The sequence below is a fragment of the Chiloscyllium punctatum genome, chromosome 25 (assembly GCF_047496795.1).
Source record: "Chiloscyllium punctatum isolate Juve2018m chromosome 25, sChiPun1.3, whole genome shotgun sequence".
Classification (NCBI taxonomy): Eukaryota; Metazoa; Chordata; class Chondrichthyes; order Orectolobiformes; family Hemiscylliidae; genus Chiloscyllium; species Chiloscyllium punctatum.
In genome coordinates, this window is record NC_092763.1 from 70586182 (window position 1) to 70610362 (window position 24181).

The following is a 24181-nucleotide window of genomic DNA, read 5'->3' on the forward strand; positions in this document are numbered from 1 at the left end:
AGTTGACAGACTTATGAACTAAGCACCAATGTAACCACTCGTAAGTACAACTATAAACTACCCACTAGATCTGAAATAAAACAGTTTAGACCATGGTACAGCATGAAGTGAATCTTTGAGATATTTAACTTAAAAAGCAAATAACCAAGTCTGCTGCTTCAGACTTCCCAAAACCTTTCCAGTTATATTTTACAATTGTGTGCTTCAATAATTAAAATGGAAGCTTGCTGAGCAGTTCAGTAAGCTAATGTCCAGTCACACAAGACACAATATCAAGGTTGCAGTTTTATTTACAAGTAGTGAGAAAATGTACAGTTTCTTACATGGGTTACTATAGTGCAAAGTTATACTGTCACTTCAAAAGACTAATGTGCAGGGAAAAAAAAAAGTACTTTAGAACATCAGACAATACAAGGTACAGGTCTCTTCCCATATCCCACATCACTGCATTAGGTATCTGAATATACAAGTTTGGTCTAACGCAACTAATGGGATTATTGATGGCTGTAATTCTCGACAAAGTGAAAAGCACTTCATTTAATTAGAGGAAATTAAAACAAAAGCATGCAGCAACAGCTCTCTCACACACACGCACACACCTACACTCAGAGCTACAGAGAACTAGAAACACAGTCACAAGAGTGACCACCCTGCTAAGCTCCAGTACCCCGGACATTTTATCAAAAAGTTCAAAAATTGCCTTTTTTTAAATATATAGACTAGCACCTTCTAGTAAAAGTTCTTCTGGCCAAGAACTAGAGTGCTGGCTTCAGAGAAGAGGCACACATCTGTTACATAAACAGAAGTGACCCACTGGTAATTTATATTTAAGACTTCACTGTTATGGTGGATTTTGGTTGGGGCAGATCAATGTTCTTCCAACCTTAAAATCCATTCACTGGGCTATACACAGAAGCTGCACAAAATATGCAAAGCAAATGACACTGTATCTGTTACAGCGCACCTTTATTCTTTTTTTTAATGTGCCTGATACTGCCCAGACAGACTATGAAAGACCATCACGAAAGGTGGATGACCATAGATGAAAGTCAAATTAAAAATTCCTTGGCAAGTGCCCCAGGTACAGTGCATGCACTTCAACATGTGTTTTGACTCAACGTCCAGGGAAAAAGGCTTCAGACGGGTGGCAGCATTGTAGCAGTTTAGCTTGCAAAATAATGCGATGATGCTAGAACGAGAAGGACTCAAATGCTTCATGATTCTCATGGCCTGACAGTGTTCGTAGGCACTAGACAGGGTCAACAGTCCCGCCAACTCTGTTCCACTATTGCAGATACCCGCTTTTCATATTCCCGTTTGTTCTCCTGGTACAGCTGTGCAGCCTGACTGTTCGCTGGACTATTCGGATTTGGCTCATCCAGTAAAGACTATAGAGAAACAAAAGAGGAGATTTAACAACAGCAAAACAATCGTGTAATTACACACAAAATATTCACTTTCCTTTTGAAGTAGAAGCACTTAAGATGATCTACCTTTGAATGCATTTACCATTCCCCCCCATTAAGTTCTCAACCTCAATATACAAATAAATTAGTCATTGATATCAAATGGAAAAACAGTAGTACAAGATAATCTGTCACCATAAATAGTCACGTTGGACTTGCAGTGGAAAACACATCAGAACACAAGTGAATTTCAATACATATACAGGAAATAAACAGGCTACAATGCAAAGGTAGATTCAATCATCATCAGAACAAGACGCTCATGAACCAATTGGCCATCTTGCAGCAATAGACACAAAAGCCGTTCCTCATCCACCGCCCAGACACATCCATTTACCACTGGGCAGTGGCACCACCCCTCACCCCCCAGTGGAGGGCTCTCTACGCGGGAGTCCTCCCCCTTTCTCTCGGGGATCTGGGGTGGAAGGTGCTGCACGCAGCAGTCCCCTGCAACCGCAGATTGCGGTGGTTCACGGACTCCCAGCCCAACTGCTTGTTCTGTGGCACCGTGGAGTCCGTGGACCATGTATATATTGGGTGTGGGCATTTGCACTCCTTTTTGATTTTCTTAAAAACCTCCTCCTCTGCTTTTTGGTTGCACTCCAGTCCCATGCTCCTGATCTTCGGGCACGCAGTACGGAGGGAGGGAGGGCGGGTCCGAAGACCTCCCCGTGGGTCTGCTCCTGGGCCTGGCCAAACTGGCCATCAACAGGTCCAGGCAGCGGGCCGTGGAGGGGGTCGTTAGGGCCGACTGCCTGCCCCTCTTCCGCGGTTACGTTAGGGTCCGGGTATCCTTGGAGAAGGAGCACACTGTGTCCACCAACACCCTGGAGTTGTTCAGGGAGAGGTGGGTGCCGCAGGGAGTGGAGTGCATTATTTCCCCCTCCAACTCTATTTTGATTTAGTCCCTGCCCTCCCGTTCACTGTTTGATCACACAGCATTGCCCTTTGATGTGAAGGGCACTGCTTGTCACTGGCCACTCGGGTGTTTTCCTATCTTCCTGGTGGTGGAAATTGAATAAAGATTCGTACACCTTGTGTCTCACCCCAAGACACACACCATGGGTGCTGGGGAAAAAAAATAAGCACTACCGCAGTTAGGTGGTAGTGTGGGGGTTAAAGGAAAGGAAAAAAAAAACAGGAGTTGATTACACAGCATTATAACCAGGAGGTCCCTTTGATGTGAAGGGCACTGCTTGTCACTAAAAAAGAAAATAAAACAAAAGCCATTCCTCATCCACCACCCAGACACGTCCATTTACCACTGGGTAGTGGCACCACCCCTCACCCGAGTGGAGGGCTCTCTACGCAGGAGTCCTTCCCCCTTTCTCTCAGGATCTGGGGTGGAGGGTGCTGCACGCAGCAGTCCCCTGCAACTGCAAATTGCAGTGGTTCAATGGACTTCTGGCCCAACTGCTTGTTCTGTGGTGCTGTGGAGTCCATGGACCACGTATATATGGGCGTGGGTGCTTGTTCTCCATTTTTAGTTTTCTGGAAAACCTTCTGTTTTTGGTTGCACTTCAGTCCTGATCTTTAGGCACCTGGTGCGGAGGGGGGAGAGTAGGTCAGAGGACCTCAGCGTGGGTCTGCTCCTGGGCCTGGCCAAACTGGCCATAAACAGGTCTAGGTAACAGGCCGAGGAGGGGGTTGTTACGGCCGACTGCCTGCCCCTCTTCCATGGCTGGGTGTCCCTTGAGAAGGAGCATCCTATGTCTACCAACACCCTTGAGGTTTTCAGGTAGAGGAGAGCACCGCAGTGAGTGGAGTACTTTATTTCCCCCTCCAACTCTATTTTGATTTAATCCCTGCCCCCCCTTCACTGTTTGATCACGCAGCATTGCCCTTTGATGTGAAGGGCACTGCTCGTCACTGACCACTCCAGTGTTTCCTTTCTTCCTGGTGGTGGAAAATGAATTAAGATTTATATACCTGTTGTCTTTTTACTGTGTCTCACACCTGCACACACATGGATGCTGGGGAAAATAATAAGCACTACTGCTGTTAGGTGGTAGTGTGGGAAAACAAAAAAGGAAAAATATAACCAGGAGATTTAGAATCTCCTCAGTTGAAGGGACTGACTCTGTCACAGTGTTTCTGCTACTGTTGGTTTAAGAGGAAAACAAACAAAAGCCATTGGCTCCAACTTGGGTTTGCATCAGATGTACCATACCTGACAAATCCCCACTAATCCAATCAATAGTTCAGCTTGACATTTCAATCAATCAGAACAATTGCTCAGACCGAATGCCCTTTGCTTGGCAGTGGAGTGCAGTTCAGTTAGCCACCTGCTTCTGTTCATTATCAAACTGGAAGTGAACTTCAGGAATGGAGGGGAAAATAAAAGTGATAACTGACATCAACTGCTGATGCAAATGAAGCATGTTCACTTGAGTAAACCAACAGACATGAAAAACAACTCCAAAATAAAAGGTAAAATCGCAATCAGAACATCCATATATCCTGACAGGTTTCAGGTTGACTTAGGGTTCAGGGGTTTTCAGATTTGTAACAGTGGCCCACCTAAGCAGATTATCTGTATTCATATCTACAAAAGTAGGAGTAGTTTGATTATCCTTAAAAAAAAAAATAGAATTGAAACAAGATTGAGTTGGGCAAGTGAGGAGTATCTTAAGCTCGAGAAAGTGAATTGTTTGTATTTAACATTTCAGTGAAGTTAGATTAGATTACTTACAGTGTGGAAACAGGCCCTTCAGCCCAACAAGTCCACACCGACCCGCCAAAGCGTATACCACCCAGACCCATACTCCTACATTTTACCCCTTCACCTAACACTACAGACAATTTAGCATGGTTAATTCACCCAACCTGCACATTTTTGGATTGTGGGAGGAAACCCACACAGACACTGGGAGAATGTGCAAACTCCACACAGAGAGTCGCCTGAGGCGGGAATTGAACCCAGGTCTCTGGCGCTGTGAGGCAGCAGTGCTAACCACTGTGCCACCCACTAAGTTTACTATTTAAATTCTAAATTTAAACCAGAATTGTACAAACTGTCAACTAGAAAGCAGATGAAATCAGATAATTAAAGGAAGCTAGCTTAAACTTTATTTTTATCTGAGGTGGAGCTAGATCCTTTAGTTTCGGAGCATATAAAACAGGACCTCAGTACAACTTAGCACAGAGTGCTAGCGTTGAGCGAATGAGAATTTTAGAAGAGGGAAAGGGGTGCCATTTTGCTTTCACTATGCATCGATTCGGACTCCACCACAAGAGGGAAAACCCAACTCTGAGTATCTCGTAAAGAGTTAATGTGAATCCTATTCATAAGATTTTGAGCTGTAGAGGAACTAGTAGCAAGGTTAATAGAAACAAATAATTTCATCAAATTAATTATTTTCCTTTTAAGTAGTTAATTAATACATTAAAGACAATAGGAGAAGTGATGTATCATGGCTACAGCACACGGGAGATCCTGGATGTGAGAGTGATCGGGCAAATATGCCTGCTGCATGTATTTACAACTCAAAGAACTTTGGCTTAGTGTCACTGAGCTAGAGGCTGCGTTGTTGACAGTGCAGCACATTAGGCAGGGGGAAAAGGTTACTTGGATATTTCATACCAGAAGAAAGTCTCACTTGTCAGCAAAGGGTCTTCTGATTTGATCAATGTGGAAAGACAGGAAAGAATTAGTAGGCAAGGGAAAGGAACAAGAACTTCAGCCTTTGCAATGATCTGGACGAGAATAAAAAGGAGGTGGTGTGCTGCAGGATGGATAACTTTACTGACCATGACACGGATAAGAGCGCCATGAGGCAGGGGTGAGTGCACACTGAAACGAATATTCTGGCAGTCAGGGAAAGTACAGTGAGGGGGAATTCACACTTCTTTGCAAACAGAAATCAAAGGGTCAAGCCAAGATAGGAAAGTGGAAAATGGTAGGAGAAATGACAGAAAGGGATAGTCAGTATGAATCCAAGTCACTAAGTCAGTCAACATAAGGCAAGGGGGCGCAAAAATAATGAAAAAGGTCACAGCTAAATGCTCTGTATCTGAATGCACATAGCATTCAAAACAAAACAAAGGAAGTGATAGTGCTAACAGAAACAAACAATTATGACCTGATAGCTTTTAAAAAGAAATTGCTGCAGGTAGTGAGATTGGGACCAGAATATTAAAAAAGGTACATGACATTTAGGAAGGACTGGAAGCTAGGACAAGGAGACATAGCTCTTAATTAGTCATAGTATTAGCATAAGAGAGAGAGAGAGAGAGAGGGAGAGAGAGAGAAAACTAAGTTTAGGAAAGCAGGATGTATAAACGTGATTGGAGTAGAAATTATAATGGCAAGATATCCCTTGTGGAAGTGGTACACAAGCCACCTAACAATAACCACACAGTAGGATACAGTATTTAAAATAAAAATGGAGCAGGTCAGAAAGATATAGTTAAAGCGTAAGGTACTATAGACTAAAAAAAATCAGATAGGCTACTTGAGGAATTCCTAGAACATTTTCAGTATAGTTTCTTAGAAAAGCAGGTTCTAGAGCCAGATATGCTGCAATGAGAAAGGAATTAGTGACTGCATAATGAAGATGTACCTAGGTGACAGCAAGTGTTATTGAATGACCGAATTCTAAATTCAGTTTGAAGGAGAATTATTAAGTTAAAGTATAGTCTATAGAGATGCATTGACAGACTTAAGATATTTCAGAATACACAGGATAGATGAATTCAAACAAGTAAAACTCCAATGTGAGGACTCAGCATCTGTTGTTGGCTTAAAATGTTTAAGACAGTATCAAACCTAAAGATGGCTGGTAGGTTAGATTAGAAATATAAAAACAAACTATAAAAAAGGTGGATTGTTTGGTTGTCAAGCTGCAGGCTTACAAATTCCTGGGTTCTGATGGACTTCATATTATGGCCTTAAAAGAAACAGCCAATAAGAGAGTTGATATGTTGAATTCAATTTTTCAAAATTCCCTAAACTCTATTAGTGACAAATCTATTAAATTAGAAAACAGCAAATTGCTCATTCAAAAAGGCAAACTATGTAACAGGGAAAAATTCAAATCAGGTAGTCACAATGTTCTCTGAAGGGGACAAAATTATGTTTGGCCAACTTATGAGTTGTCTGACAGTAAAATGCAGTGAACAAAAGGAGAACCAGTGGATGCACTATAGTTATATGTCAGTGAAGGCATTTGACAAGGTGCCACATCCAAGGGTTTTGTGGAAAACAAAAACTCTTGGTATGGATAGTAACATTGATTAGCATAGAAACAAAGTGGTTAGCTAACAGGAAATAGCAAGCATAAATGGATATGTTTCTAGCTGGCAAGATAGAAAGAGTGGTGTGCCATAGGAATCAGTGCCAGAACCTCAAAACATTACAACATGGAGGCAAGTACTGAAGATATGGTTGCTAAATTTGCCAATGAAACAAAAGTAAGCAGGAATATAAATTGTAAAGAGAACACCACACATTTTATTATGCCAGTGGGCAAAGATCACACAAATGGAATGTGTAGTGTGGGAAAATATGAAGTTGGGAATTTTGGTAAGAGGAATGCAAAAGGAAGTGTATTATCTAAATAGAGAGAGATTGCAAAGCTCCAAGATAGAGGGATCTCTGTGCCTAGTCATGAATCATAAATATTAGTACATAGGCACTAGAAACTAGAAAAGCCAACAGAATGTCATTGTTTATTAAAAGGGAAATTGAATATAAAAGTTGGCAGATTGTGCTTCATTTATAAAAGGCATTAGTGAGGCCACATTTGGAGTACTGAGTACAGTATTGGTGTCCTTATTTAAGGAAGGATGTAAATTCACTAAACAGTTCAGAAGTTTACTAGATTAACATCAAGAGTGAGCAGATTTTATGAGGAAAAAGTTAGACTAAGCTTGAATCTACTGGCGTAGAGAAAAGTAAAGAGCAACTTGACAAAAATACAAGTTTGAGGGGTTCTGACAAGGTGGATGTGGAAAGGAAGTTTCCCCCTTGTGGGAAAATCTAGAGCTTAGGGGCACTTTGAAAGTTACCCATTTGAGAGGAGATGACTACTTTCCAAGTTTCTCAATTCTTTGGAATGCTTTCTCAAATGGCAGCAGAAGCAGACTCCTCAGAGGTAGATGGATTTTTGATAAGCAAGTGGAATGAAAGGTGTTGGGGTTGGGAGGCAGGTGGTGTAATCTGACCTTATTGAATGGTGGAACAGGATCAAGGGACAGAGTGACCTACTCCCAATTCATATGCAGCTTACAAACATTAGGAGTTATCGACTGGCTGGGAGCCAGATGGCAAGATGAATTCTCACTCAAGCCTGGGTTCAGCCAAGACTGACAGGATAAAAATCTGTATTTACGAAGGATTCTTCTGAAAGAAAGATTGAGAAGTCTGATTCCTAGCAGGCTTAGCTTGCAACATGAAAAATTGTCTTTAACTCAGTACCAACTACCATTTAGATACCAGTCCTCCTGTTGCTGGGAGGAAAAGTATTATATCTGTGCCACCCTTTTCAAAAAGGAAGGTTTGAGATATACCAAAGTGCTTTCTGCTCTGCCCAGCATGACTGGTTATATTGTACCCAATCTGGATTAATATACTTGGCAGAAATACAATATTGTTTCACTACTGTACAAACATCCATCAGCTCACCAAAGAATAAGTTCTTTGCTATGGAAACTACACAGGATTTCATTCAACTCATCACACTTGCACTAGATTTTACACTGTGGTTGTCTATTCTTACCCTATTTCCCCAGTTTTTCCTCTATCCCTTAATATTGTGCTGAACTGCTGGTGAAAACAATTAAGTTGAAGTCTTAACTTGCCAGCCTTCCTGCAAACAAACCAACCATTTGCGTCAAATCCCACTCTAGAACTTAAGCACATAATGGAGGTCAACAGATCAGTGAAACTGAACGAGTGCTGCATTATTAAACTGGCAATCTTTCAGAAGAGCTGTTAAACTAAGGCCACTGTCTGCACAGTAGATTATCCCACTGCAATAGTACAAGAAAACCAGAATTTCTTCACTAATCATAGGCAACTATCCTCTATCACTATTATGGGACATGTTCATTGTTTAATTATCTTTTGGATATAATCATACATGACAATATTTTGTGACATTTTAGGTCGTGAATCCAAAATCTTTTTTTCCTGAAGTTGATGGTTTGCTTTGTGTTCGAGGTCTCACAGAGCAGGTTTCTGACCAAGATCACAGACCAAGGTGCCTCTACATGGTGCCAAACACAAAAATTAAGTTTCCAATAGTGGTGCTCCCCATATTGGGACCTCATTCATTTATTTCATTAATATCAAATGAACCAAATTTCTCAATGGCACAAAAACATTTGGAAATTGCAGAATGCATACTTTAAAATAGTTTCATGGAATGTGGGCAAGGCTAGTATATGTTACCCATCCCTAACTGCCCTTGAACTGAGTGGTTTGTTAGGCTATTTCAGGGGTAGATAAGAGTCAACCACATTGCTGCAGACTCAGGTGGACCAGACCAGGTAAGAATGACAATTGCCTTCCTTAAAAGGCATTAGTGAAAAGATTGTGTGTCTTTAAACAACTAAGTTTCGAAGTCACCATTACAGAGACCAGTTTTATTACAGATTTATTATTCAAACTTAAGTTACAATAGCTGTGATGGAATTATGAATCCGTGTGACCCAAAATTCTCAAGTATAGTCCAGGAAAAGTATTACCATGCTGTCTTTCCTAACTACTTTGGCTATGTCAAAATAGACTTTTCAAACATCTTATGATCACACTTTCAATCAAGCCAACATAAAATTCCCAAATTGCTCCAAAATAATTACTTCCCCTGCAAGTTTCACCTTTACAAAAAAAAAGCCATCACAAATATAGAAAATAATTTTAAAAGTTATTTTATTCCAGAGAAGTGTAACTCAAATGTTGAGCGTTTTAATCGACCAGATTCCCTGCTATGGGTCTGCCATCCGAAAATGATCTGAACTCTCAAAAACAGCTACAGAAATGTCCTTCTCCAGGTTCAACATGTAGCTGGCAAATCCATGATCATCAGAAGAGGGCAGACATATGGAATTGGATGTCTACCTTAATTGAAAATCTAGCAACAACAGAAGCACAAGGTTTGTATTCACTGTAATTTAGAATTGTGGAGGGATCTTGATGTAGAATTTTGAGGGGCTGGACAGTTTAATTGCAAAAGGGATGTTGCCTCTCACTAGGGTAGTTAAGAGCAAGGTATCTCAGGATGCTGGGTAGGGTATTTAACCTGAAGAGAAATTTCTTCATTTGGAGGGTGGTGAACTTGTGGAATTCTCTACTCCAAGGCTGTGGAAGAGTTGAACGAGATCAACCATGATATTGAACACCAGCATAAGCTTGTTGGGCTGAATGGTGTTTTGCCCCAAATTCCTTTGTTTCTTTGAGAAGTCATCTCCTACATGCTCAATTCTATAAAATTGAACAGTAAAATACTTCAACTGCTGACAGCACATTATTGCTGAATTGAAAAGCTTAAGGGCACATTCCCAGGATTGTCTAGTTCGGAACGACAGTATACAGTATAACACAATCCACAAGAGGCCAGGTTTAACATCACTGTGCAAATTTGAATCAGCTAAATTGATGTTGTGAAAAGCAACTCAGGTCACATTTAAGAATAGAGTCAATGGGGGTCAAAGGCAAGAGTGATAAAAGGATAATAGAAGCAGGGTGCGTGTGCAGGGCTATACCTGCTGGCTGTAGGAAAGATGCACAGACAGTTTGAGCTGGACATGGTGGTACCATGTTGTAATTTATAGGTGGATGTACCGCCTTACCTCAGTTTCTAAATAGTGAGAAGACAGCCAGCTAAGGCTTTTCCAGTCAATGTCCAACAGGTTTAGTGAACATCGAGTGATGTGAAACCCAGGAGAGCTAATTGCTTAGCTTCAGTCATTTCAGAAATTGAGAGAAGGCCATTGGAGTCAGAGTCTACGATTGTTGTAGAGCAATTTAGTCAGAATTAGCCTCTCCTTATAACTCAAGCCCTCCAGTCCCAGCAACATCCTGCTGAATCTTTTCTGAACCCTGTCCAATTTAATAGTATCTTTCCTGGAGCAGGGTGACAGTAACTGTACACAGTACTCCAGAAGTGGCCTCGCCAACATCCTGTACAACCTCAACATGATGCCCCAACTCCTATACTCAACAGTCTGAGAAATTAAGGCAAGTGTCCTTAACCACCCCATCGACCTGTGATGCAAATTTTAAACAACTATGCACCTGAACCCCAAGGTTTCTGTTTGACATTATCCAGGGCCTTACCATTATCTACGTGTCCTGCCCTTGTATGTTTACCAAAATGCAACACCTCACGTTTATCCAAATTAAACTCAATCACTGCTGGCAAATTTTGAAAGTTTACTCTGTATTCGAAGATCAAATATTAAAAAAAATAGCAAATGACAATTACCCTTGGGAACTCCAAGGATGAGTTGACAAGGGCCATTAGACCACTTGAGAAGAGTGAAACTCCTGAAGGTGATCAGTTTACCAGCAGTGTAGTAGTCAGCTGTTAATCCGCACAGACCTGCTGGAAGTGCACGAAGGTACACATTTGGCCAATACATAACAATCCACAAGGAAAGGATCAGCACTCATCTGCAAGTGGAAGGAGGGGGACGAAATTCAAAATTGGCAGCCCAATTCACTGCTTAATATGGACTACAAAATATTGTAAAAGGATCCCGTGCTGGGGAGCTAGTGGTCAACTGATCAAACATGCATCAGAAAGATCCAACTATGCCTCGGGTATTGGGAGGCCATGTGTAGTGCAAGGAAAGTGGATGTATGCCCCATCATTTTGCCTTTAGCAGAATACTGCACTCTGACACGATAGCTTTGCTGTCCAAAAGTTGCTGTGGGGAGAAAATCCACAATTGGACCAACTGCCCCACATCAGCATCAGTGTTTAAAATCAACTCATGTGAATCTGAGAGCTTTCTGACGAAAACTGAAGTCAGGCATGGGTGCCCCATCCCATTCAGGTGCTGCCACTACAAAGTTTGCTGAGTCAGGTCGGGAAAGATGCAGACATACTCAGGGGTGTCCAATGCCTTCTGACAAACAGCAGGATTAGAGGAGACATTTAGACTGGAGAGATGGACCTGGTCACATTTAATTGGACTGTGCCACTCCACCCAGCCCCCTCAATCTATGTTACAATCTCACGTGTCAATGAAATTACTTGTTGTACTAAACTAAGCCTCAACTTGTCTGACCTTCTTCAATACAATAATTACTTCAATCCCAGGAATCAGCCAAGTGAACTTTCAGAGCTGCTTCTAATGCAATTATAATTATTGCTGAAGCCATGAGATCTGAACTGTACACAATACTCCAGAATGTGGTCTCATCACCTCCCTATACAAGTACAGCAAACATTTAGCTTCATGGTCACAACCCCTCACAATCCACATTCTATTGGCCCCTCACAATTCCTGGATACTAGCTTTTGCTGATTTGTTCTAGGATACCCAGATCCCTCTGTCCTGAAGAGAGTTTTATAAGAACACATTTGAAGAAGTGTTTCTTTTATGCTCCCTGTCAAACTGGGTAAGTTACATCTTCCCACATTAGTCCACCTGCCAATATTTTGTCCTCAGTCTATTTACTTTCCTTTGCAGACTCCCTATCTACATTTTATAACTTACTCTCCTACCCAGAGAATGCAAACAGGACCAATGCTGCCTTTAGTTTTTTTTTATTAAAACTTCACTCATGGGATGTGAGGTCACTGGCTAGCCAGCATTTATTGCCTAGTTGCCCTTGAGAAGGTGATGGTGAGCTACCTTCTTGACCAGTTTCAGTCCATGTGCTGTAAGTAGACCCACGATGCCTTCAGGGAGGGGATTTTCCAGGATTTTAACCCAGTAACAATAAAGGATCAGTGATATCCTTCCAGGTCAGGATAAGGAGTGGCTTAGAGGGGAACCTTCAGGAATAGTAACTTGTCCTTATTAAATATGGGTGCAGAAATTCTTAACCACAGATTTATTTATTTCCAGTTACTATTAGTTTCTCAAGTTGCGCAATCTTCTGATCATTCAGAAATTTTTGAAGAATTGGACACTTTCCTTTCAACTTGATTCTATCCTTAATTCCCTTCATTAACCACAGGCAGCAAACATCTATAATCCTACAGCCTCTCTCTCTTACTGGAACGTATCCGTGTTGAGCTTGATGAAATATCTCCTTTAATGTCTACCGCTGCATATCCACCGACCTTTAACCTCATCTCCCAGTGAGTTTTAGCACAGTGTTACAAACTAAATTAAACAATTGCTCAGTTTTGCTTTTTAAAGGATTGTCAATGTTGAAATGTAATGCCAAACACCTTTACATACTTTATGAGTAAAGCACATTTTTGGAACATAATAATTGCCATTTGATCGCGATACCCAAGGGTTGCCACATCTCATCGAGTCAGAGAAAAAGTTTCTCTTTTCAAAAACAGAGTTACAACATGCATTTGTTTCTGCAATTTCGAAACACATTAAGTTCCAGTCTGAACTGGGACACAGTGTGCTGGCGCAGAGGCAAATACATCCTAACAAGGCAAAAAAGCAGTGTTGCTGGTGGGGGAGGGAATAAAGAATTTTCTGCACTTCAAAATGGTGAGCTACAGACTGCTGAAAGATTGGCAGAAGACTTCCTCCACAGTATCAGTCAAGTAGGAAGAGTAAAGGGTCATATTCAACAGGATACATAGTATACTTACCTGTATAGATGTTAAGATTGAAGACACGTCATATGTTGGACTCCAGCGATTCTGCAGTATATCCAAACATATACTGCCATCTGCATAGACTACAGAATAAAAAACAAAATAAATACTCCATGGTAATGGATTCAGTCTCCTTTAAACTATGGAAATTCAAGTTTTGTTTAGACAGCTTCATATATCCAAAAAAAAAATCAGAAGTTTTTGAAATTAAGCCACATACTCAAAAACACCTTCATTTAATAAAATAACAGCACTGAACTCAGCAGCATTTCTGGCCAACGTGAGATACAGTTGAAACTCCAATCTGGATGACAACATTCCTTTTACTTACTACACATTAAAGTGCAAAAGTGTATTTTGGCAACAGAACTGAAGGCAGCAAAACCCATCTGTCTTTCGAAGTAGTTTGTCCATGGAGACTAGAATTTCATGAGCTGAGAAGTTCATGTCACTGCTGAAAACACTTCAGCTTTTGAACCCGATCTCTAAGTTAAGCACCATTCCAACAGTCTGACACAAATGAAAGAATTACAAGTATCAGGTCTCAATAAAGATAACAAGATATTGTGGGTCTTTCTAATTTAGGAAAGCAAAGCTGTCACATAGGTATGATCAAAAATCACCCATCACAAATGTAAAAACAATCACTTTTCACAGTCCCTTCTGAAATGGTACATTTTTTAAAATATGGTCTCAACATATTTTTGGCAACATTTTTAATTTGCTTGATTGTCACTGACAGAACATTCAGTACGGATGGAATTAATACAATGAGTTGGCTAGAAGCTGAATTACAGATGCTGAGGTCATTGTTCCATACAGTTCATTTTAGACTTTAGAACTGCTTTCAGAGAAATTTCAAGAGACATTTCTTTCCACCAATTTTTCACTACTTCCCAGCTAACCAGATTGGCCAGCTCGTGGCAAACTTGGTTAGAGACAAAAAAACCTGCAGATGTTGGAATCCAAAAGTAGCCAGGCAGGAGGCTGGAAGAACACAGCAAGCCAGGCAGCATCAGGTGGCAGGGTAGTCAACATTTCTGGTGTAACTCTTCTTCAGTGGCAAACAACAGAGGAGTGAAAACCTGAAGAGACAGGCTACAGTCTTCAAGATGAAGCTCTTGCTGAAATGCTCATTTTCATTGCAACTGGAGGGACTAGGTCTCAAGCCAATAATCTTCACAAACTAAATATAAACTCTATTTGAGTCAAAGGAGAACTGTACCATTCTGCCCATCAAGTCAGCTCTGCCATTCAATATTCTCCTACTCACTCCCATATATTCAATGACTTGACCTCCAAAACCTTATGATACAGAATCCCAGAAAGTTCTCAACCCCCTCGAGCAAAGAAATTTCACAACTCCATCCAAAATGGCTTACCCCAATTCCAGAGCAAGACACTCCTCCTTCTAGACTCCCCCCAATCCCTGCACATCACAATTGGGGGAACATCATTCCTGCATTGTTTTGTTTAGTCCTGTCAACATTTTACATATTTCAACAAAATTCCCTCTCATTCCTCTAAATAAAGTGGATATAGGCCCAGTCGGACTCAATCTCCTCCTATAATCCTACCATCCCAGGAAACACAGTCTTGTGAACCTTCACAGTACTTCTGAGGTAAATATATCCTTACTTAAGAGATCAAGACTGAGTGGACAGCAAAGAACGTTCCCTCAGAGTACAATGGGATCTTGATCAGGTGGGCCAATGGGCTGAGGAGTGCTAGTTGGAGTTTAAGTTAGATAAGGTGCTGCATAATGGAAAGGCAAATCAGGGCAGGATTTATACATTTAATGGTAAGATCCTGGGGAGCACTGGTGAACAAAAAGATCTTGGAGTGCAAGTTCCTTGAAAGTGGAGTCACAGGTAAATAGGATAGTGAAGGCAGTGTTTGGTATGCTTTCCTTTATTGGTCAGAGCAATGAGTATAGAAATTGGGAGGTCATATTGCAGCTGTACAGGGCATTGGTTAGGCTACTTTGGAATAGTGTGTATGATCTGGTCTCCCTCCTAAAGGGAGGATATTGTGAAACTTGGAAGGGTTCAGAAAAGATTTACAAGCATGTTGCCAGGGTTGGTGGATTTGAGCTCTAGAGGGGTTGAATAGGCTGGGGCGGTTTTCCTTGAAGCATCAGAGGCTGAGGGCTGACCTGATAGAAGTTTGTAAAGAGGGGCATGGATAGATAAAATAGAGTCAGATGTACAGCATGGAAAGAGACCCTTTGGCCCAACTCGTTCACACCGACCAGATATCCCAAACCCACCTGCCAGCACCTGGCCCATATCCCTCCAAACCTTCACTATTCACATATGCATCCAGATAACTCTTACATGTTGCAATCGTACTAGACTCCACCACTTCCTCTGGCAGCTCATTCTATACACGTACCACCCTCTGCGTGGAAAGATTGCCCCTCAGGTCTCTAATATCTTTTCCCTCACCCTAAACCTAGGCCCTCTAGTTCTGGACTCCCTGACCCCAGGGATGAGACTTTGTCTATTTATCCTATCTATGCCCCTCATTATTTTATAAATCTCGATAAGGTCACCCCATAGCCTCCAACACCGCAGGGAAAAACAGCCCCAGCCTATTCAACCTCTCCCTATAGCTCAAATCCTCCAACCCTGGCAACATCTTTAAATCTTTTCTGAACCCTTTCAAGTTTCACAATATCCTTCCGATAGGAAAGAGACCAGAAGTGCACGCAATATTTCAACAGTGGCCTAACCAATGTCCTGTACAGCCACAACATGACCTCCCGACCCTTGTACTCAATACTCTGACCAATAAAGAAAAGCATACCAAAAGCCTTCTTCACTATCCTATCTACCTGTGACTCCACTCATGAACCTGCACTCCAAGGTCTGTTTGTGCAGCAACACTCCATACGACCTTACCATTAAGTCCTGCTAAGATTTGCTTTCCCAAAATACAGCACCTCACTTATCTGAATTAAACTCCCATCTGCCACTTCTCAGCCCACTGGCCCATCTAATCTAGAGCCCACTGTAATCAGAGAACCTTCTTCACTGTCTACTCCATTTCCAATTTTGGTGTCATCAGCAAACTTACTAACTGTACCTCTTATGCTCACATCCAAATCATTTATATAAAATGAAGAAAAATAGTAGACTCAGCACTGATTCTTGTAGCACACCACAAGGCACAGGCCTGCAGTCTGAAAAACAACCCTCCACCACTAGCCTCTGTCTTCTACCTCTGAGCCAGTTCTGTATCCAAACGACTTTCTCACTGTATTCCATGATATCTAACTTTGCTAGTCTCCCATGGGGAACCTTATTGAATGTCATACTGAAGTCCAGATAGATCACATCCATTGCTCTGCCCTCATCAATCCTCTTACTTCTTCAAAACATTCAATCCGCTTTATAAGCCATTATTTCCAATGCACAAAGCCATGCTGACTATCCCTAATCAGTCCTTTCTTTTCCAAATACATGTACATCCTGTCCCTCAGGATTCCCTCCAACAAATGCCCCCCCACCTCTCCCCCTGTCATCAGGCTCATGGTCTATAGTTCCCTGGCTTGTCCTTACCTCCTCACTTAAACAGTGGCATCACGTTAGCCAACCAAAAGAGCCAAGGTCTTTTCCCTGTGGTGGGGAGTCCCAAACTAGAGGGCACAGGTTTATGGTGAGAGGGGAAAGATTTAAAAGGGACCTAAGGGCCAACTTTTCCACAGAGGGTGGTGTCTGTATGGAATGAGTTACAGGAAGTGGTGAGGGCTGGTACAATTCCACATTTAATAAGCATCTGGATGGGTGAATGAGTTAGGAAGGGTTGAGGGAGATACAGGCAAAGTGCTGGCAAATGGGACGAGATTAGATTAGGATATCTCGTCGGCACGAACGAGTTGAAATGGTGTCTGCTTCCATACTGTACATCCCTATGCCTGTATGATCACAATATGGCAGGTGTGGTCTCAAAGGCCTGATGGAGTAAGGATTCTTGACTTCTGAACCTAAATTAAAGGAAGAAAGGTCTCTTCCTGTTCTTGGCCAGTCTTAATCCACCTGTTGTGGAGTAGTCCAACACAAAAAAAAACTTATGCCAGAGGAAATCTAGCATGGGAAATAGGAAGGATGTCTCACAGGTACAATACAGAAGGGTACTATACCGGAGAGATGTTCTATTCTACATTTAGCCAAGAAAGTGACCACAGATACAGCTTTCTACAAAGAAGTAAGCCATTCTCTAGCATGAGCATTCTGTTAGCGATTCTGACGTTCAAAATGCACATTTAGAACATGACTACTTGTATTTATTTTCTCCAAATGTAATACTAGAATACATGGCAGCAGGGACATGATCAAAGCTCGGTTCTGTTAGGCTGGACGTATCAGAATAGGCGACGTTCCACTGTTTAAGCAAGTGTGCTGGAGAAATGGCAACTCACAGAGGAATACGGAGACTGTGGCACTTCAACGTCACACAGAGGAGATCCTCTCAAATGAGAGCTGTCTCTCAGGAAAACGGGAAGGAAGAATGTGGACACAAGAATGGGTGCCAATGTGGACGCAAGACTCAAGGTAAAGAGACAATAACAGAAATGAGCAAAACTGCCCCAGTGATCGTGAAGCTGATGGCAAATAATACCAGGTATAAGGTCGCATCCATCTACCATGAGCTTGGTTTATCAATTATTCATGAGACACCCACAATTAAGCCACATAATTATATTTCAATAGACATAAATATATTTATTCACATACCATTTGGGTGAAACATTTTTGAAACAAATCTAACTGTGGGAGGCTTGTTTGGGTATTCTTCTGTGAATTCTATCGTGAGCTTAAAAGTACCTGGAACGATAAGGAGAGAGAGAGAGAGAGAGACAGGATTCAATCACTGATGTTAAATGGAGAGAGAATTGGTAGCTGTACATAACTAAGAATTCTGCAGTTTCCAAAGTTAATCCTCCATGATGCAACAGGGTCTTGGATCTCAATACATAGAAAAAGTGAATCTTTTCCCTAAGGGCACCTGCATATTCCAGTAAACAAGCAGCCCACTGGCTCCTGCCTCTATAGGATGGGCTATACGCATGCAACAGGGAGAAAGTGAGGAACCGCAGATGCTGAAGATCAGAGTCGAGAGTCTGGTGCCGGAAAAGCACCAGCAGGTCAGGCAGCATCAGAGGAGCAGGAGATTCGACGTTTTGGGCAAGAATTCTTCAACAGGAATGAGGCTTGCGAGCCAAGGCGGGGTGGGGAAAGAGGGAAAAGGGAAGAGGAGAGAGAGTGATAAGTGGCTACAGGTGGGGTGAAGGTGAAAGTCAGAGGGGAGGCTGGAGCAGATGGGTGGGAAGGAAGATGGACATATAGGACAGGTATTGAGGGTGGTACTGAGTTGGAAGATTGGAACTAGGAATTTTTTTTGTTGGGGGGGGGGTTGTGGTGATGAGGAGGAAACTGTTGAAATCCACACTGGTGCTCTGTGTGGTTGGAGGGTCCCAAGGCAGTAGATGTGGCATTCTTTCTCCTGGGGTCACGTGGTGAGGGTGTAGCGATGAAGGCGGTCCAGAACCTGCATGTCCTTGTCGGAGTGGGGGGAGGAGTTGAACTGTTTGGCCACAGAGCAGTGGGGTTGGTTGGTGCGGGTGTCCTGGAGATGTTCTCCGAAGTGCACCGCAAGTCGGTATCCCATCTCCTCCCCCTCCCCCCCCCCCCCTTCTGCCCAAGGCCCCAGAGGAGCCTTCCACATCAGTTTTACCTGCACTTCCACATGTCATTTACTGTGGATATTGCTCCCGACGCGATCTCCTCTACAATGCAGAGACAGGATGCCTACTTGCATTTCTCCTCCCCCACTACCTTATCCCAATTCCAACCTTCCAACTCAGCACCACCTCATGAACTGTCCTACTTGTCCATCTTCCTTCCCACCTATCTACTCCACCCACCTCTGACTTATCACCATTAGCCCCACCTCCATCTACCTATCACATTGTCAGCTGCCTTCTCCCCCTCCTATTTATCTCTCTACCCCCTCAGCTCAAGCCCCTTCCTGAAGAAGGGCTCTTGCCCAAAACATCGATTCTCCTGCTCCTCGGATGCTGCCTGACCTGCCGCGTTTTTCCAGCACGCCACTATTCTCATGCAAATGATAGAAAATAAAACCTCTCCAAGGAAGTTGCCAGGGTTGGAGGATTTGAGCAATAGGGAGTCCTCAACAAGCTGGGGCTGTTTTCCCTGGAGCATCGGAGGCTGTGGGGTGACCTTATAGAGGTTTACAAAATTATGAGGGGCATGGATAGGATAAATAGGCAAAGTCTTTTCCCTGGGGTCGGGGAGTCCAGAACTAGAGGGACATAGGTTTAGGGTGAGAGGGGAAAAGATAAAAAAGGGACCTAAGGGGCAACATTTTCATGCAGAGATTGGTACGTGTATGGAATGAGCTGGTACAATTGCAACATTTTAGAGGCATTTGGATGGGTATATGAACAGGAAGGATTTGGAGGGTAATGGGCCAGGTTTTGGCAGGTGGGACGAGATTGAGTTGGGATATCTGGTTGGCATGGACGGGTTGGACCGAAGGGTCTGTTTCCATGCTGTACATCTCTATGACTCTCATTTCAGTTTAGAAATTACAATTTAGTTAGGTAGTGCCAGTTTTAATAATCTGAAATAACCAAATCAGATCCAGCCTACAGACTAATGGAATAAAATGTAAGCAATATTAAAATACTCAGCCCATGGACCACCGATGCAAAGCCACCATCTTAATCCCATGTTGAGCTAACTGACCGTGACACCTCTGAGCAACAGTCTATCAGCTCGAAACTTTACACAGTGCTTCTCTCTCTCCCTCCAGAAATACTGCTAGAATTGTGGGGTTTCTTCAGCCCTCTATTTCAGATCTGCAGCATCTGCTGTATTTTGCTTTAGGTGATTGTAACACCACGCTGACTTGAAACCGTGTTGGTATTCCTTTACTGTCAACAGGATCAAAATACTGAAACTCCCTAACAGCACTGCTGGTGTTCCTGCACCAGATAGAATAAAGCAGTTCAAAGTAACAGCTCTCTACCATCTTCTTAAAAGGGCAATTCAGGATTGGCATCAAAAACAAGGCCGACCATTTTAACCCACATCCCCTAAAGATGAGTGAAAAATAAAAATCAGGGCTGAATTCAGACATCTTAGCTGGGAGTGGGAGAAGACAAAGCCAAAATATAATCCACCACTCTCTACCATGATATCTGTTTAGTGACTGTGCTGAAAAGGTATCTCTTTGCTCACTGGGCACAGTTGGAAATCTGACTCAATAATAACACCTCCTATTCAAATGGCTGGCCAATATTCACAGCAGTCATAAACAAAGTGGAATCATTTTGCCAGCAACTGCTCTTTGGTAAGAATCAAACTTGAGGAATAAGAAAAAAAACTTCCTGCCTCCCAGCTAGTAATACACAGAATCTTAGAGCCCAGAAGGAAGCCAGTCTTAAGAAAAAGTCAGCTCTTAAGAAAATGTTTACAATTGGCATCATACAGAGACATGCATATAATTAACAGTAATACCATAAGACATAGGAGCAAATGAAGCTGATCTAATTATCCTCAACTCCATTTTCCTGCTTTTCACCATAACTCTCAATTGCCTTAATAATTAAAAATCTCTCCCCACAGGGTTGATAAAACGTTAAAAAAGGTGAAACCAAGCATTGGGATTCACAAAGAACAACTGAAATGCAGGAAATCCATGGTAAACTAGAAAAACCTCTGCTGGAACACACTTGGAGGAACAGGGCATTATTCTGGTCTGTGTTATAAAGACAACTTTCAAACAGTGGCTATAAGTTACAAAAAAAAACACTTGACAGAACTGAGAAATAACAACTGTCTGAATATGCTGTCCAGAAAATAGAAAACTGAGAGGCAAGCGTTAAAAGGTAATGAAAAGATTCAGTGGGGTAGACATGGAGTAAACTTCAACATCTACTTAAAAGAACAAAAATTAATAGACAGAGATAAGACAGTCATTAATAAAGTATGTACCGTAATAACATGAAACTCATACCATAATAAGTTACCGAAACAAAAAAAATAAACAGATGCACTCAAGAGGAAGGTGGATGAGCATAAAACGGGGAAAAAAAAAGTACACATGCACGTCAATAAAGTTGGATAAAAACAGCAGTGTGCTGGCAAACAGAGTATAAACGCAAGCAGGAGCCAGCCTGTTTACATGTTGTGGAATTTCTGTAAGTAATACCTCACCCCTGCTTCCCAACAAGTTGTCATCTTTCACATGCATATCCAATTTAATAATATGGCTCAGGAGTCAACTGCAATAACTTCTCTTTCAGCCCTGCTCCTAACTCTTGTCTACTGACCATTTGGCTGCAGCATGGTGAAATAATGAATTCTGTTAACCCTTATTGACTTGTTCACCAGCAAAGAGGATGCATGCAACTGTCAAAAATGAAGCATGGCTACTTCCAATTCCACACAGCCTGTGCAAAAGGTCCAGAGGGAAAAATTTTGATTCCCTCTTATCTTTCTCAACTATTCAGAATGGCATAGCCGAGACCCAGAGCTCATCACTGCTGATGTGAGCCCGGCTTCCATCAAACTGTGACACAACATATACATTATGCAAGTGGCCCATCATAAAAATTCAGAACAGTTAACAGTATTCTAGTCAACTGTATTTTCAAGCTTTAGAAATATTCATTTTGATTTATAAGAACTCCAATATATCGACATCTGAAACCCAGGCTGAAAATTTACACCATTTGTTCTGTTCGTAAATGGAGACCCAAAGGTCACTGCAAATAGAATACAGTAGTTCATTCCCATTTTCCAGCTCCTCACTTCTAACTTTAGAGTTGAACAAAAATTTACAGACTCTCAGCTGAACTTAAATTTGCAGAGATTGTATTCAGTTGCTGTTTGAGCACACTTACATATTGCACATAGGAACCCACAAGCTGAGTTGTCAAATACACAACGTCCTGCATCACAGCACACATCTCTATCAAGTTAGATTTACAGAATCCTACAAATACAGGATTATACTTCACTGACACCAATCATTTTAATCCAGTTTGGTCAACATGAGCTGCACATCCACATTACAATCAAAAGAGCTTCACTGCTGTTTGTTTTTGCTTCAAAGCCACACTTCTACATGGTATTCTGCTCCAAGGCTGTGTTCCTGTCAAGTTACAAGGACGTAGGTGAGCAATGAGGTACCACAAACTACATCCCAAATTTCCATCTCTAAACTAGTCATGGTAAGTAAAAACCTGAATCTGTAACCCAACTGAAGAAATGTAGCTACTTAACAATATCCCCATACTCTGCAACACACAAAATCAATTTATTCTAAAATACACTTAACCTTGCAAGAAAACTGCTTCCTGGATGACAACCACCCAAACCAGGAAGTTGCTATACTCAAACTCTTAAGTTAGTGTTAAAGACTGGCTTTGTTTGAAAACACAGGAGTGATCTGCATTTGAGTTTAGAAAATCAACAAGAGGCATCATTTCCACAAACAGGAAATATGGCTGCTGCAAAACACAAATACGCACTTACTACCACTGTCCGAACATTATCCTTTCCCCCCCCCCACTCCCGCTGTACATTATTCCATTGAATTATATTTGCTCACTACCAAAACATAAGTACAAGTCTGGCTATCTTTTTTTAAATAGTCCCGTTGCCTTCACAGACACGGGCAAAAAAGAAAGTTATTTCACTGGATTTCAGGACAATGTTGTATTCATCAAGCAAACTTCACTCATTTCTTCAAGATGTTGACTTACCATCTTCGAAAGGGGTTCCCTCTGGCCTGCATGGAATGGAGTGGGGGGGGGGGTTAAGGAAAGAGAGAAAATAACATTATAAATGCGTAATAATCCTTCAAATCAATACTTTAAAAAGTCGATCTAACACACGGGGATGTACTAATTAAACAGGGACAGTAGTTTCCCCACAGATCCCGTACCGTCCTGTTTTGAAATGGATAAACAAATGTGTGCAAATAAAGTGTTTTAGAACAAGTCTATAAACCACCACCACCACAGCAGCTTAGTAACACCACTACACGAAGTTGGGAAGTATTTGATGGGCCAGGCGTTGACCGACATAGCCAGGCAAGAGGTGGGGGAAAGGGAGAGACAGAGGAAAAAAAGAGAATCTATCCCCCAGATCTCAACTCCTCCGGGAGGGGAGATAAAGAGAGAAAGGAATCAGTCCTTACTCACCCAAATATCACTGCATTCCACACCATGATGTTGTTTTCCGAGGGCGCTCCACTCACACCGGCTGGGGGATCCTCTTGCAACCTGAAATCCGGGGGGGGGGGGGGGGGGGGGAAGGGAGGGAGGGGAGAAGAGAAAAGAGAGCGGTTTAAACATGAACAGCTAAAGCGAACACATCTCCCTCGATTCGAGCCAGCAGGCCCACTGCGCTTCCATATTTAAAAGTCAAAGCAGCGCCATGTTAAGTGAGAGGGGAAGAAGGGAGGGTGGAAGACGAGAGAGAAAAAAGAAATTCCTACCCCAGCCCAGCCACCTTCCTACCGTTTAAAGTCCCTCATTAGACGCCTCCGAGCTGGGGTGGACATCTCTGCCGCGGTTTGTGGGTTAATAAAGGGACATAAAGAGCGGAAGGAACGCAGCGGCTTTTTGCAACACTCGCCGCCGACACGTATCAAAGAATATTCTTACTGAACGTTCGATCCGGCTCTCTGAACGTTCCATGGACAATCCCATTACCAGCGCGGGGGAGGAATAAAAGGGAGGCGGGGGGACACCTGACATTTATTTCATCCCATCCGACAAACGACCCTGACAAAACTAATATTCACCTTCAAATCGAACCCTCTCGAGTTTCTTCCCATTGCTTAGGGAGACTGGCCGTCACCTTGTTGCGAAGTCGCCTCCGTCAATGACACGCTGGTCCCACACTCCACACACACCGACGGATTGCAATGGTA

General features: G+C 42.3%; 1 protein-coding gene across 3 annotated transcripts; it reads right to left on the reverse strand.

Moving 5' to 3' along the window:
- Window positions 1–272: 272 nt before the first annotated feature.
- Window positions 273–24181, reverse strand: ube2a (ubiquitin-conjugating enzyme E2A (RAD6 homolog)). Of its 3 annotated transcripts, none has more exons than XM_072595520.1 (6): window positions 24053–24181; window positions 23448–23528; window positions 23007–23032; window positions 17947–18036; window positions 13202–13290; window positions 273–1388 (listed from the first exon to the last, which is right to left on the reverse strand). In XM_072595520.1, the coding sequence occupies exons 2-6, from the start codon at window positions 23471–23473 to the stop codon at window positions 1260–1262; spliced, it is 360 nt and encodes a 119-aa protein (XP_072451621.1). In that variant the 5' UTR covers window positions 23474–23528; window positions 24053–24181; the 3' UTR covers window positions 273–1259. The 3 variants fall into 3 exon arrangements, with proteins under 3 accessions (XP_072451621.1, XP_072451619.1, XP_072451620.1); XM_072595518.1 differs by lacking the exon at window positions 24053–24181 and adding an exon at window positions 23766–23941; XM_072595519.1 differs by lacking the exons at window positions 17947–18036; window positions 24053–24181 and adding an exon at window positions 23766–23941.

What these genes read in the sequence shown, in the direction of transcription:
- ube2a (XM_072595518.1), bottom strand. Translation starts at nt 23,809, where the DNA reads ATGTCCACCCCAGCTCGGAGGCGTCTAATGAGGGACTTTAAACG. An exon ending in AAAAATGTTTCACCCAAATG is followed by an intron (nt 13,291 to 17,946) that starts GTATGTGAATAA and finishes TTTATTCTGTAG; the next exon opens with TCTATGCAGATGGCAGTATA. An exon ending in CAATCTTAACATCTATACAG is followed by an intron (nt 1,389 to 13,201) that starts GTAAGTATACTA and finishes GTTTCTCTATAG; the next exon opens with TCTTTACTGGATGAGCCAAA.